The 16,752-nt window shown below is 36.3% G+C and overlaps 1 protein-coding gene across 3 annotated transcripts in view; it reads right to left on the reverse strand.

Annotated features, from left to right (window-relative positions):
* Window positions 1–16,752, reverse strand: part of DNAJC1 (DnaJ heat shock protein family (Hsp40) member C1) — an 87,097-nt gene that overhangs the window by 19,960 nt on the left and 50,385 nt on the right. For all 3 annotated transcript variants that reach the window (XR_014943099.1, XM_015853312.3, XM_085538706.1), the window contains one exon: window positions 10,192–10,358. Coding sequence is in view for 2 of the 3 variants with exons in the window: in XM_015853312.3 (XP_015708798.2) it covers window positions 10,192–10,358 (167 nt within the window). In the remaining variant the exon portion in view is untranslated. The remainder of the gene's footprint in view (window positions 1–10,191; window positions 10,359–16,752) is intronic.

Here is a 16,752-nt window from a genome sequence, read left to right on the forward strand (position 1 = left end):
AACACTGCAGGTTATGGGGATTTTGAAACTATTAACATACGAGGTTAAAAAGCATTAAATATTTTAAACCACCTTCAACCTAACTTTATTGACAGGGCACAAAGCAACTATGAATTCTGGTTATGGAGAATACACAAAAAGAATCTATCCCACTGGAATATGTCTGCAAGAATTGGAAACAATATCACTTAGGACCCCAAAGAAACTACCTGGAAAACATTATGAACACAGCCCATGCTAAAGTTTTTAACTCATACAGTAACACAGGAAACAAAATCATCTAACAAGCTTTCAGGAATTCATAAAACACCCATCTTTGATGGTAACTTCACACATCTGCACTTCCAAAAAAATCCAAATTTCAAAATTGTTCTTAATTATCATGAAATATAACTGAAAACAAGGGAACAGCATTTCAGCTGCTTAGCATATAAATATTGAATCTGCCTGTCAAATTACCGGATAAAAACACTTAGTCTGGGCTAAAGAAAAAATCAAAGTTAACCTTCCCTTTCCTCACACAGATTTTCCCTCCTAGTTTGTGGCCATTTCAATGGGTACAGAAAACTTCATTCTTCTTGTGTTTTATCACTTAGCAAATCTTCCAAACAAGGCAAGTAAAGAAAAAACCCAATGCAGCAAAACATGCCTGGATATCCATTAGTATCAGCAGAGACAAGCATAGCTTAGTTTAAAAAACAGTAATACAGAAAAACCCACAACAAATATAAAGTTACTAACTTGCTACCTAGACTCTCCACTGACATTATTTTCTGCTATAATTCAAATTTCCAATGTGAATTAGCAGAACCACCGAGAAAATCATAAAAATTGAAGCACTATGTTTTCTTTGTTCATGTCTGCACTTTAACAAATGAACCCAGGCCCAGTTTCTCTCACGACTACGATGACAACACCACTGTAAGAATGCCGGATGGTCAGAATGCTGATGTTCCTTAACCAGGACCATGTAAAAGAATATGATGCTGAACACCACATAAAATCTGCTTTCATAAGTAAATGCATGCTGCGAATGCGTGCTTACTTTGTGCAAGTTTGAAGGCTGCAGCAAAACATACATTTTCCTTTCGCTGAACATCACTCAATTGCACGTGATACATGAACTTTCTCTCCTTCATAATGTGCACCTCGAGTACAGGCATCATATTTTTTATTGAAAACGCTGGGAAGTGCCATAGCTAACATGGAAAACAAACAATTTCTCATAATCACTAAGAGTGCTCTCATTTTTTGCAGGTTTGGGCATGTAATATACTAAGCAGCAACATTTTATAAAGAACTGTTCAGGCCAAATCATTTGCAGCCCAATTCAAAGAGCACTTAACTTCAAATATGGACACAATTCCTATTCATTTAAATAGAATACAATTGCATGCTTAAGTGTGCTTAGCAGAGGGTTTGAAGACTAAAGGTGATATATTCAAGACTACCCTGACTGTCAAAAGCTATACAGAAAATGGCTAATATCCAGATTGAGATTCTCTGAAAACCTCAAAGTGGCAGAATACTTACAACAACAGCATTAAGTCATTCCTCAGCAAGGCAGGATTACATATTTATCTTTACTAGATAAACAAAAGCCAAACAACTCACATCGCTCAGTATATTCAGTTGCTGGAGTTTACCTTAGATCGTAATTTCTGGGCGATTTCTATGAATAAATATGACCAGAAGTCATTACAGTCATGGTCTTCTCAAGAAGAGAAGGAAAGAAGCAGCACTGTGCAAGAAAGTAAGATGATGAATCTAATCATATTTCTTTCAAACTGTTTTGTTTGGAAAGGACAATACAGAAATATTGGAAAATTAATATATATTTTAAATAATAAATTAAAACTGGATTTATTTGAAGCTAGCTTCATCCTCCAATTTAAAAACAGCCAAACTCATACCAAGAAAAGTAACTATTTTGCAACATATCTGAACACTTTAAATTTACATAAAAAAGCTGAGAATAGAAACAGTGAATTGCACTATAGAAGTTAATGCCATAAATGGCAAATTCTTTCTCATCCCTAAATTGTGAACCCTATTAAAATTCCATTTCAGAGATATTTACAGATTTACAGCCTCTGCCTCTCATGGTCCTGGTGAAATTTGAAGGATACAGTGTGTCACAGCTGAACTGCTCTCACTGTTATGCTGGAGGGGCAGGAGTAAATGGGGCAGGCTCACACTGAGTAACTACCTTCACCTCTCCCTACAGTTTCTACCCTGTACAGGCACAGCTGTAATATCCTTATTCCTCCACTCCTCCTTTCCACGTTAGAGAACCTTGGCAGGTGACAAGGAGGGAGCACTGAAAGGGAAATCAGGATTTCCAGCGCGTCCTGGCCCCAGATAGGCCAAGCTGGAGCAGTCCTGGTGATTGCTTTCTACGTCTTCCCAGGCTGTGCAATGAAGGCTAATATTTACAAATGATCAGCTTCTTGCAATTTTATGTAAAATGTATACAAGATTCAAATCAGAAGAGAGAATTCCAATGACAAGAGTCAGAATTTCAATGTCTAATTTAGAAAGATAACATCCCTGTCACTCACAGGTAGGTTCCAGGTGTCTATCTTGTCTGCTACCAAGTCTTTCTATGATTAGACAATGACCATGTCAGCTCAAAAAGGAAACAAGGCTTGGGACATGCAGCAAATCAAGACACCCAACCCAAGCTCTAGAAGTTAACGTAACAGAACTGACATTAGCCCTAGAAATTACACATCCATGGTTTGGACACAAGCAGGTTTCTAAACAGTGCGGCCTAGTGCTAAAACAGAGCAGCAATTGAAAAGCCGTACACATCTGCCTGCACAGATTAACCCTTTGAACAATTAAGCTTCTGGGTGGTTTTCAGGCTCCAAAACCTGAGGACCAAATATATATTAAAAAAAAAAATAAAATAAAAAAAGCACGTGTAAAACTGATCAGATTGAATTATAGCTGCAAGGCACATAAATCACTTCTGGAAGCTATAACTTGACACCACATAGCAACAGCATGGCGCTGAAATCAGACTGTATTAGTCTGTACAGTACAAGCACTTATGCTGCTATATTTGACTAGACAAAAAGATTAAAGACTAAACTGAGATCAGGAAATACCAGAAAAAAATCCATTGTATGGCCTTAACTTAGTACATATGCACTGCTGATAATCTTTTTTAATCTTTTTTTTTTTATTTTAAATACAACAGTAGCATGACAGTGTTTATATATCATATAGTTACTATACATTGAAAGTATCCTTATGGAAATAAGTATTTTGCCTGTTTGTTTCCTTTACACACTCTACCAGAATTGTCAGGATTGTAACTAGGTACTTTTTACACGAGGCTTTTCCCTTTCATATCAAATAATTGATACTGTATTTTTATTTTCTATAATCTTAATGGTTCACAGCATAACTTTCCTGCTTGCATACATTACAAGAACTAGTTGTAGACAGCATGAACATGGTACATCTGAGAGAAGAATATTATTGACTTACATGTAATCACACCAATATATATATACCATATATATATATATATATATATATATATATATATATATATTGGTATATATACCAATAAATGAATACAGAAAGAAAGTTTCCTATGCTTTGTTAACCCATCCAACCTAAAATAATAGGTCAGGGATGAGAAGACAGAAAAGGAAATGCATAAATGCCACATTCTTACATTAGCAGTGGCTCTGCAGGTATTTATTTCCATTCTTTTTCTATTCCTGAAATACTTCCCAACTCTCCAACTTTTTTGTAAGCTGCTTCTGGCATTAATACCAGCCGTAACAACTTCATTTTCCCTGAACTGGCATAATTTCTGTTGTTTTGTATTCACAAACGCAGTTTGTTCTTTAATCTCTATCTGTCATACCACTGAAGACATCAACTTAAAATGTTAGTCATAGCATCTGTCATAATCATCCTGCAACTTAATTCTTCCTTAAGAAAAAGCTGAGAAAACTAAAGGCACTGCATGTTTGATACTGCAGATGAAATGTGGGTCCTCGTACCCAATAAAACACAAGAACTAAAAAATACTAATTTAGGAAAAGAAAAAAAAAAATAAATCACTCTTTGCTCTTCTTACAGGCATTCAAGTACAAAGTGAAGTCCTTAGGGGCATAAATATTTAAGGTACAAGCCTGAAAGAAACATTATTTTCTGTATTAAGGGAAAGAGGATTCAAAAAGCAAAAAATTGCATTTTTTCTTAACAAAATTTAAAAAAAAAAAACCCACAACATTTGGCCAGAAATTTGCAAACTGTACTAAGTTTGCCAGAAACAAACTACTCTGTTTAAGCAGTCACAAAAGTAAACTAAAAAGATCAGCCCTAAAATCAAGAAGCCATTGGCTGTTCAGTACGACATTCGGAAATTCTGAAGTTTTTCAAGTATCCTCTTGTCTGTTACAACCTGCTGGCTTGTAATGTGGAACAGAAAAGGGAAGACAGTGAATATTATGTGTGTATGGGATGAATTAAACATACAATTTTTGAGTAACTGAGGTGATCATCTACTCCATTGGTAAATAAAGTCCTATCACCTACTCTGCAAACACAGTAACAGAAGAGTGTCTTCTCCTCACCATCTCAGCTGTTACCATGAATGTTTTACCAGCAGCTTTCTGCTCCACAGAAGAAAGATGTATATTTGGTTCTGCACTTGTTCACAGAGCTCAGGCGAGCCTGAGTATCTTATATAGGTAGGCATAAATACATGCAGAAGTATGTGTATGTAGGACACAAGTAGCTATTTCATTAGCTCTAAAGTAAATATGAAAATTGTAGGAGTTACCTATGGCACTAAAGAGTTATTTTAAAATGTAAAAACCAATATTCTACTCAGGCTTAGTCTGCATCCTCTGCAGTAACACAAAGCATAATAAACTACAGGAAATAGAGCCTTCTGACTTAACACTTTCAGTACTGTGCTGAAAAATGCAGATTTTTCTTTTCTTTTTTTAAAATGAAGTTATCTTTTCAGTGAAACTACACTGCTTAAGGGTTTGGTAATAGAATACTGGGATTTTCACCTCAGGGTCACTAAATTCGATATGGCCCAGATCAATAGTGACTCAAAGTCATCACCATTTGATGAGAGTTTGGAGTTTGGGTTAAAATGTATTATGAGCTCAGGCTGGCTCCTAGTGAATAGCATCATAACTGACACTAACAGGTATGGCTGCTGGCAGTCTCAATATAGAGGCTTAAATTCAATGGGCATACAGAGTGATTTACTTTCTCAACCTACAGCAATCTCTCTGGGTCAGGGTCGAGGCACACCAGCAGGACACCAGGAACAACCTCAGACTGCTACTTGCTCACATTTATCTGTCCCATGAATAAAAGGGAGTTAGAATACAAACATGCTAACACATACTATATATGTTTCACTGCTTACAAAAAGAAAAGAGAGTATTTCAAAACTAGATGACCTCAGGTAGCCCACTAAAACAGTATAACCCTTCCTCTCGAAGACCAACTTACTAAAACATCTGTTTTATGCAGCACCTTAATCCCACTAAGATACAAACTACTTGCTTAAGGCATTAACATTTTTTAAAAGCCTGGAAACTGTATTCAGGTAATCCGTCATATGATGTCTGATTAGAACAAGCACTATGTTATTTGCTACTAAAGAAAAAGCATACTCAGATTTCAAAGCAGCACAGATGCGGGAAGATTCAAGGCAGAAGAGAGCAGGTGGCAGGCTAGCTGGCAATTACGCAACACACGAGATTATAAAATGACTAAAACTTAATTGTCAAAACCATAGTCTTAAAGCTAATGGAGTAATAATTTAGCATTTGTACAGCATTTTGCCTTATAAAATTATGAAGCAGAGAGACTTACTTTGTGCAGATAAAGTTTGGTTATTTTATACCACTGTTCCACAGTCAGCTTTTGAGTAAAACTCTTTGCACTCTGTTATCCCCATCTATGAAGTACAATGTATGAATGCTCCATAGGAAACACAAGTTCTAACAGCATTTTAACCAGAAAGAGTCTGAATCAGGTTTAATTGCAATGTGTGGAAAATGCAGAAGAAGCACATTATCTAAGCTTCCCATCTTTGTGCACAGAAACAGTTGTTACTATTCTTACTTTAGTAAAATCAAGCCAGGTGCTCCGGCCATATCAAAAACACCCAAATGCCAAGAAGTGCTGCAGGATTACATGAAAAACAAAAATAATGAGAAACATGATTTTTTAATCGATACATCTGGCCCAGCTGGAAGGGATCAGGCACTGTCTTTCTCCACCTTTGTTTCCCCTTAACAGAGCAAGCAAATATCAAAAGGTCAAAAGTATTCATCCCTCACTGAGGAAGAACTAGGAATCCCATCTTCAGAGATGAATAAAGAGTAGATTCCAGCGGGAGAAGATGAGGAATGTGTAAACCAAAAGGAATTATAATCCTGGACCCACTCAGGACCATGATAAACCTCCCACTGATTTCTCAAGGGCCAAGATTTTCCTGCAGCATCAACACATTATTCACACCGACAATGAACTCTCAGGAAAACATGCATCACAAATCATGTAAAATCTGATCAGAATGAAGATTAGGAGAGAAATCCCACTTGGAGAGAAATTACTTAGAAATGATTCATCAATAGAATGAGTCCAGAAATGATAAATACATATATTTTTGCATGAACATGTGCAGAAAGGACAGAACAAGTTCAAAGGTAACATATCCAGATGCTCTTTTTAATTTCATCTCTACTTAACAGGTCGCTCCAGGGGAAAATGAAGGGTTAAATGGCTACAAAGTAATGCAATACTTAATAAATGGAGGCTAACAAAACAATGCAACCAAAAAGGAAGCCCTGGTGAAACTTTTCATTTTCTTTAACTCTTAACAAGCGTACACAGAACACTTACTCTAGTCCATTTGGGGTGACAGATAAATAAATATCAGAAGCCTAAGCTAAGTAAATGTAGATACTTATCTGCTCTTAATAACTTGAAAGAAGATCTAATCTGGAAGTATTAACATTCAACAACCAAAGAAAATAGCTTTAGGAATAAAACTTTTAAAAGTACAGAAAGAATTTGCCGCTGGTATGAGAGTAAGCTTTTAGCAATTCCTCTCAGCTTTGAGTCATGCAGTTTGCATGAATAGTGTCAACAGTGTTACATGAATTTGCAACTTAACACTAGCTAGGTACATGACTTCTCATATAGAAGAAGTCTCAGGAGTCTCACCGCCCCATTTCCATGCTCTCCAATACAATCGAGTCTGCTTGCGCTGTTTTCAACAGAGGTAGTTCAGGAATAGATCAGGCAATCGAAACAAGCGTTCAAACAAGGTGAAGGTAACATGCTCTAGTTACACTTCTCCCTCTACATGTTTCCAAATTTGAATGTAAATTTTTTTGTTTAAAATTAATCTTTTTTTTGCACATATTTGTAAAAGGCTGTAAGGAAATGATTACCATTCTGCCTAAAACAGACTGGAATGAATTGGAAAAACAATGCATCCAGTTATTCCCAGCAACTTAGCTTTCCTGGGCTAAAACCCAACCTATTCAACCTTTCCTATTTAGTACATATTATTTCCAAAATTTACTTCTATTGCTGATCTATTCTTTCTGTTCATCCATTCTATGGTATTACTTCTTAGATGAGTGCATCAGAGAAAAATCCAGACTACTGAAGAATAAAATCTGAATTTTCCTATTATACAGTTTCAATGCATCTAAGTTCACAAACTTAAGTTTTCCAAAGAGAGCAGATACAGTCTTTCAAACTGGGCATTTGGCATGATACAGTACTTTCCAAACAAATGAGTAACTCCACTAAAGTACCAAATGACAACAGAGCAAAGAAGCTCATGGACAATGTAAAGCCAGACATAATTACCTAGACCTGGGAAAGGAACATCAGGGACAACTCCAATACATTATTCATGGATGGATGACATAGTAGCATACTATTTTATCAAGCCAGTTTGATCTTTTCACATGGGCAACTGCTCCCTGGCCTGGCATATTTTATGTAGTACACATCCTTAAGCTAACATAAGGAAAAAAAGCCCCATAAACCCAGCAAGCTTTCATATGAGTGAAGCACAATGACCCCAAGAAAAATCTGATGGCAAAGCATTTTATGGAAGAGAAACTTATTCCTAAGACAAGCAAAACTTGGACACCAATATTACGCACACTTGATATATGTGTCAATGAAAGAAGTGATAGAAGGAGGAAGGAGGGGAATGTTCTCCATGTTCACATCTGCGACGTGTAGCAGAAGAAAACATATCTTTCCAAAACAGAAAATCCACTGAATGACAGTCAGAAACAAATCACCTGTGGTACAGTCATTTTCCCAGCAAGCATAGTACAAATAAAATGACACAAACATCCTCGTATTGAAATACAAATGGCTCCTACAAGCCACTACAGCCAGTAAGCATACATTCTCCAATTCTCTGTACATTTCATGGATCTGCTGCTCACTACTACCATATCAAATGCTGCATTGCAATTTAGCTGTTAGCTGTCAAGCACACCTCATCACAGCTTGTTCAGGTCAAATATCTTACCTAGACAGTATACTTTCAAACTGCCCAACAGTCCCTAAAATGTTAACCCCATTTGCAACAGAATGCAATTTTACAAGTAAGTACATGAGTCAATTGTATCAGCTTTAACACTGAACCTCCACCAATGAGAACAGAAAAGCAAGTTACTTACCTTCTAATAAGAATTCTTAAAGTTGTATTCATTTCTGTGACTCTTATGTCTGAAAGGATGAACATGCAACTTCTGTTCCCTTACCAGCGTCTCTGAAGACACAATTTCTATTCACTGTGTTGAATGTGCAAAATTATAGATGGAATAGGCTCAGTCTCATTCAATGAAAATCCAAAGAAAGGCTTCCATGGAAATCCAAGGAAAGACTCCAGCCACAAGGACTGCTTCCATCAAGGTACACAAAGCAATGACTGTAAACATCAGCTCCTAACTTCCTGTCAGCTTATCTCGGAATTAAGGACAGGAGTTCTTACTTAGAGAAAGTGAGTGTGACTATGCTCCAGTGTGTAGGGATTCAGAGTTCCAATTCCTTACACAGAAGTGAAAAACTGAGCTTTTTGAGGAAAAAATTTGTTACAGAAATACCAAAGAAAACGTAAAGGTATATATATACATATATATTTATATGCATATATGTGTATATATGAAAAATAAGATAGCAAAAGAGAATTAATAGGCACAAAAAAACACACAGCAAGAAACTTGGCAACTAAGAAGTCATGAAGCCTAGGAGTACGACACTGGCAGATGATTAAATTTGATATGCAAAATGTAAATTATTTTAGTAAAAAAAAAATTATGTCTGGCTAAAAATGGAGACAGTGTTTTTCACAGGCTTGAAAAAAATAAATCAAAGAGTAGAAAATCTTCAGCACACAGTAAACAGACAACAGCAGGAACTTCTTTCACTGTTTTGACACTGAAGTCAACATGTTGCCCTAAGGTCACCCTGAATACAATCTTCGCCTCAGTCTATGAGGCAAGGCAGATTTTCAAGCAAGGAGACCAATTTACAACATATTTTCTCCTGTCATATGTATAACTCACTACTAAGATGAAAACTATACATCCTTGAGCCAGTACGTTTTAATAACATTTACTAGAAGTTAATTACAGAAGCTGCCAGTAGGAACTCTGACCTCTAAGCAGCAAGAATTTTAACAGGTGCACATCATACTGTAAGTCAGGTCAAATATACAAAATACAGAAGGAGATTCATAGTCAAAAAGTGATGCACATGGATACTAAGAACTTAATAAAACCTTTTTTTTTCAACAGAGAAGAATCTATTCTAGAAAGTAAAATGTTATTAACTGCAATTGAGAGAGAAACAAGCCTCAGGTAACCTGACAGCACTATCTTACACTAATTTCTAGTGAAAAGGATTAGTATTTATATTAGAAACCATAGAGAGCTTTCACATGATTTAATTAACTACATCTTATTATAATATTTCCAGTATCATTACACAAATTACACTGAACATAAGATATAATCTCTACCCAACAATTAAAATTTCTCTAGACTTCACCTATATAGAAATATAGTTGTACCTTTAACATCCCATTTTCTTAAGAGGCAAGCAAATGAAAACATTTGAAATATATAACTACATTAAAGATTTTGAACTTGCCTTCTTTTTGTGTGCTCTGTTCCTGTTTCCCAACCAGTCATCCATCTGTTCCTCGATCTCTTCAATAGAAGCTCCATGGTCATAGGATGGTATGTATGCACTTGATTCGAGAACAGTGTATACAGGAAATTCAGACTTTGGTTTCTTGACTTTAGGCTTCTTCTCCTCTATACAGAAACAAAAGAAAAAAGAAAAAGTAATGCTTCAAATACTGCAGAGAAGTATAATTCCGAAGCAGGCTTAGCTCCTCAACTCTAAATGCTATATTCAGTTTCCATTTTGGAAGGGTCTTCAGTTTCTTTGTAAAATAGATAACTTAGAAAGCTGCATAATCATTTTATTTGCTTTTTGTTTCATTTGTTTTATTGCTTTATATAACAGTGCATATACTTAGAACCTCTTCTACCTGCAGCTATGACTTAAAGAGGGCCAAATATAGAACGTGCCAAAAACACAGCTAGCTCCATTAACTACTACACCATCTGACAATTATGATTAGTAGAAGCAAAAGCACAGTGAACAGTTACAAGATTTCCAAAGTCTTGCTAGTTTTAAAACCAAAACAGCAAAGGCAGAAAAGTGACTTTTAGGCAGTTTTGTATTACGTTATGGTTAGCTGTGTTGTAAAAGCTTCTAAGCCAGTAGATAGCTTCACTGTTCTCAGATTCCACTAACTACACATAGGTCTGCTATCACACCTTTAGGAATATTTCAGTGTTGGACCTCATTTCCCAAACTGACAACTCTTTTCTTCTTCTCACTGTCCTTCAAATAGTACATGAAGTATTTGAGATCAGCAAACCAAGGGACACCATGGAAGAAGGAACAACAACAACCCACAAATCCAGTAACTGAAAACAGATCTACTATACTACGTGATCCTCAAGATTGACTGAAAATTGCCAGAACTCTAGGAAAGAGGATCAGAAAGAAAAAGAATTTAGAGCACCCAGAAGTACATAAAAGCCTTGGGTGTACCTAAGCATTGGCTCTTATTTTCCCTTGTCTTATTCCCATCTCCAGTTTTAGAAGTTCTGTGCTGCTTCCACCCTTCTACTGCCTACTGCATTTGTTCCTTTTCTTTTTCTGTTTTGACAACCATCTGATCATTTAATAAACAAATTCACAAATTCAATTCACTAATCCAGTAGCAATTTACCCCTTCACACTCTAAACAAAAAGAAATCTGCCAAGGTGGGCAAGAAAGAGGAGAACCACTGTTATCTCACGTTTCTCCAAAGCCGCTACATGTAGCAGCTTCTGAAGCCAGTGCTCAGGTTTACAAAGACAAGCAACAATGACTTCACAAATTGTTTACTGCAAATATATCAACACAAATATTCTTCCAAGTTACCTTAAACGACAATTTCCACCACTGTATTTCAATCCTGTAAAACCACAAGTGGTCACGTGGAATTACGTGAATCACGTGGAATCAGTGAACACACTGATAGTGATTTTTCATGTATTTTGCATCCCGTAAGTTACTGTTTGCTAATTTTCCCTCACAAAAGATGCAAACAGCTAAAGCCTCAATACATCTAACTTTAACGTCAAAGTTTAGAGCCCAGTCTCTAAATAAGTCACCTAGGCTCCTTTTTCACTTACAGAAGTAATTCTGTAACAGTATTTCCAGAGGGCACTGCATCCCACTTTAAAATCCAGTATTAAAACCAGCATCTAGGCCTTCTTCAGGCAGATGAATGAGAGAAGACATGAAGCAGATAAGACATCCTTCTGTTTTTAACTACCAAAGGAAAGGGAAATCTTAACAAGAGAAGATGGCTGTATATTCTCAAACAAGAACTCAATTAGAATCAAAAAACCTGTCTCCACTTTATTCCATGGAGATAGTAAAAGATGAAAGAGTTCAGCATATCCTTTATGCTCCACAATGGCAGTCATACATACTGAATTTTAAAAAATAAACAGAACTGAAGTCACAGCACCTTTGACACAGGATTCCCCAAAACTCACTGAAAAGTTTCAACTCAGAATTTTCAAAAGCCAGGTGAATATTTACTATTTGAAGATAAACAGGGGGAGTATTTATGAGTTAAGAACAATGGCACATCAAGACATGTGATGGAACTTTAATGGGCTTCAAGTACTGCCGGTAAAAACTTGGTTTATGCACACTTACAAAGAATGCTGTTCAGAAGTAATGATGCACAGTACTAAGCTTCAACTTAAGGCACCGAGCACTGTGCTTCTTTCAGGTGGAGAAAGGAAAACAGATCACTGAAATTTAATTCTGCTGAGCATCAGAAATCACAGCAGACACCTAGGAGGAAAATCTGTTTCTATGCTATCTTTTCATTATCAGCACTTCAGCTGGAAGACCAAAAGACACTCCTGACCTGTCTTGCTGCTTTTGTCTGAAAAGAATAAGGATTAAGTTTTCCATTCATTAAATGATGCCTAGAGGGCCAAGTCCTGTATCAGCTAAGACCTGATGGACAACTGGGCCTGATGCTGCTGCCATACCTAGCATCTTAAGATGCGATACTAAATTTTGAAACGTGGGTATTTCCTTACTACAGTCATTTCCTAATGGCACTGGGTTTAGACCATGCACCTATCAGAGACAAATATACCCCTATGCCCCATGTGAGCACCAATACCCAGTGGACCTGATTTATGACTAGTTACTGGTGCTCACACAACTAAATGCAGTGGAGATGGGTGGTCTCGATGAAACCAGAGACAGATTTCAAGCTCAACAGGTTAAAAGAATATCTTACTCTTGCTGTTTACAAAAAGAGATAGCATTTGTCTGCTATGTTCAAACAGTGTACAACACACCCATCAATAGTATCCTTAACACATAACAATTAGCAAACTGTTTTACCTGTACAGTACTCACTGCTTCTAAAGGCTTTCTGCACTATTCTGCACTATTCCACAGAACTGCCTAAATGCTCTGTTGGTTTATAGCATAATGATTCAGGTACTGAAGTCTGATGAATGACTTGTGGATAATTTGGATTTCTTAGTCCTTCTGCCTTGTTAACACATTAATTTTACTATATCAATGGCAGAATTAATAGTATCTAACCAATGGTTACTTGCTTTAGGATCTACCAGCTGTCATTTCTAGACATTAAGGAATCACATAGCATTTTGGACTGAGGGTGCCACATAATAATAGCATCTTTCTAATAAAAATTATCAGGAATCTGTATTTTTAAAGTTCTCAGAAAACTATATCCTAATTTTACCAATTACCTAATTTTCTTCTGCTTATGAGAAACTTGTAAGAACTTACGAGAGATGAAGCTCTCTCAGATGAGGGAACTCTCTCTCAGTAAGAAAGTAAGTTCCCTCTCTCAGTAAGAAAGTAAGGATAATGACCATTAATCCCATGTGTTGACCATCAACAACAAACAGAGGCAGATAGCAAGCACTGTTGTGGAATGTCACTAAGATACTCCCTTGCTTAAACATGACACAAAAAAAATTAAGTTGCCATGTACATCAACACAGTCATATATAATATAACAGATCCGAAAGTCCAGAAAAATTGTTGGCCTAAAGTTTAGACTGTCTACTGAAAAAAATGAGCAAGCAAATTCTATATTGAAATCATGGGGCAAATACTTCTGTTTAAAAAAATACACATTTTTGTTCTCATAATAAAATCAATTGGATTACATGAATGCACCAAAGTCACATAAATACATGTGCTGCACAGAGACCGAGAAGTTAGCTTATTTTTGAGCAAACAGACTAAAAGCTGTTCATCCTTAGTGATGAATATATCCTCAGCTTCACAAAAATGCCCCACAAGGGCTTGATGCCTTTCACCTCTCCTCTGAACACTCAAGGTTCCCCATGTTTCTTGTTCTCCTCAAATACCTCATCTGATAACAAGAAAGGGCTAGGATTAAGCATCTAATTTTAAAGAACTACCTAATCTGCCTTGGAACAAACAAAAAATGGAAAACACATGCCTCTTTCAAGCAAACATCAAAAAACTGTCTGTTAAGATGAATATTTATGTTTTTGTAAGTTCTGAAGAAAGTTTTGCATGGAGAGGCATCACACAGACTAGCTGATACAATTGGAAAAAGCACTTGAGCTGCAAGTTCAGAATCCCTTTGGCAGACCTACAAAAACAGTCAGTAAAATCAATGATACTTAGTTTGCCATAAATAGGCTTCAGAGGTAACAATTAAGTGATCAGAACATTCACACCCACGCTAACAAAAAATAAAGCAGACATTATATGAAATAATTTTCTCTGAACCTGCTGTCAGCAACTCATTGCTGAGCAGGCATGTGAACACGGCATTCTGGCAGGGATTAATACTAAACAGAATACAACATGTTTATCAATTGTTTGGAAATAAATGAAAAGTCGCCTTAAATATATTGCTGGATTATATAAACTTGGATAAAATTGTTCACAGTTAAGTAAAAACTACAGTAAGATTTAGGAACATGAACTGGCTGACATTCTGGGATTATTCAAATCAAAAGCATTTTGGATCATCAATATAATAAATTACACAACTTAGTAGCTTAGGCCATATCTGCACTTAAATGCAATGCGTGCAGGGATCCTTTGTTGTAAGAGCTTAAAGGTACGGTAGCACGTGATCAGAAATGAGCTATTAGAGTTTGGAGCTAATATAATCTGTGATCCTGTAAACAGAACACTGATAACACTAGAAATGTGATTTTATAATCAGAAGATGGCAAATATTAGAACACTATGTACAAAGCCAGGGTCCACATCTGTAGCTATACTAGAAAACAATTTAGTACAGAAAAGCCACGGAAATTTAGGGCTAAAGAAATACTTTATATGAAGAAAAACTGGAGATAAAGACAAGTTCTTATTTTAAGCACTGACAAATGCTAATAATAAAAACTTGATAGCTAGAGAAATCCACAGTTAAATTAAGATACAACTATATAACACTAAAATTAATTATTTAAACAATTTCCCTCGCGAGGAGCTGTAGGCTGCAACGAGGTCTTCTCTTCTCTGGGCTGAACAAACCAAGGGACCTCAGATCCTCTCAAGTTAGCTAGTATGCAAGCTGCCTTAGTGTACATTTCAAAGTCCTGCATTCAAAATACTGATGAAAACTTTGAATATAACTAGTCCCAAAATGGAGCCCTGCAGAACCCTACTAGTGACTGGCTGCCAGCCTGATGCAAACCCATTTACTAGAACCCTTTAAGTCCAACCCATCAGTCAATGGTTTTGTCTAACTGTATGCTGGCTGGGTATCTTGTCCAGAAGGATACTATGAAAATCAGAGTTGGAAGCTGAGCTTAAATCCAAAAATATTACATCAACTGGCCTCCCTTGGTCAACTAGGTGGGTAACGTTGTGATATTCATAACCTTCCTATTGAGGGGCAGAGAAAAGAAAGGTTAGAAAATAAAGCGTGCTACCAGAGTTAAGCACAAAGAAATAAAAACATGTAGTTTGCACCAAAATGGATGCCACTGAAAGCACTTCATAATCCAACAGCAGCCAGTACAACTGCTAGAACTGATCTTGATAACTACTGAAACATTGTGATTTAAGTTTAAAAACCAGCAGAAGAGTCTGTCCTGACAATGTATGTTTACATCTTTAGTTTAACAATTAGCTGGTTCAGTTAATATATATATCTATGTACTCTGTTTCATATCCCATGACTACAAAAAAATAAGACTATCATTGCCAGATGCAGAGATTATATGCAAGTGTGACAGTACTGGAAAGGGAAAAGGTAACAGTTATATTAATTAAAGCACTTTCATTTAAAGAGAAATTTTGTGTTCTGGTACCCAAAAGTAAAAAGGACGTTAAAAAAATGCAAGGCAAACCATTTCTATTTTGGTGGCTAAAACAGATATCTGTAATTGCACACAAAAAAAATGTATTTCCTAGAAATAAAGTCTGTATTATTAGTTTCTGTATTTTGCCAGGTAAACTGTAAAGGTGCTTATGCAGGAGTAATGAGTATTTTGAATGGACTGAGAAGCGATAACATAAGTAGCACAGAAGTAATGACAAAATAAGTCAGAATTATGCACAATTCTTATTTACCAAGAAAATACTTTTTCACCCTCCTTCCCAAATATAGCACTTTAATGACATCTCAGCATTATCCTCTTTCTCCTACTTGGCAAATTGTGTTTTCCTCCTCTGATACCCTTCTCTGGTTTTAGTTCAAGGCGCCTACAGATGACTGAACGTTTTCAGCAGGAAAGCAGACAGACATGGGGGTAAACTAGCAATTAGGTCATGAAAAAACAAGCGTGGTAAAGCAGCTATTGCTAATCTGCATGAGATGCATTTACTCAATTAGATACATGGAACTGTTATTAGGAACTCACACTCCATGCACTGCCTCTAGAATTAAGAATGGGGACAAGCGATCACCAAATGCACATTTGATGATTTACAACCTATGCTATTACAAAGAGGACAATGAAGAACAATATAATGAAATAAAGAACGTTAGCAGATGCTTTGCATGCAGGCTTCTGAAAAAAAAATATTTATTTTGTTTTTGTTTTGTTTTTTTTTTTCCCTCTGGTAATACAGATGCATCT

The sequence above is a fragment of the Coturnix japonica genome, chromosome 2 (genome assembly GCF_054131305.1).
Source record: "Coturnix japonica strain WE chromosome 2, WE-NBRP24, whole genome shotgun sequence".
Classification (NCBI taxonomy): domain Eukaryota; kingdom Metazoa; phylum Chordata; class Aves; order Galliformes; family Phasianidae; genus Coturnix; species Coturnix japonica.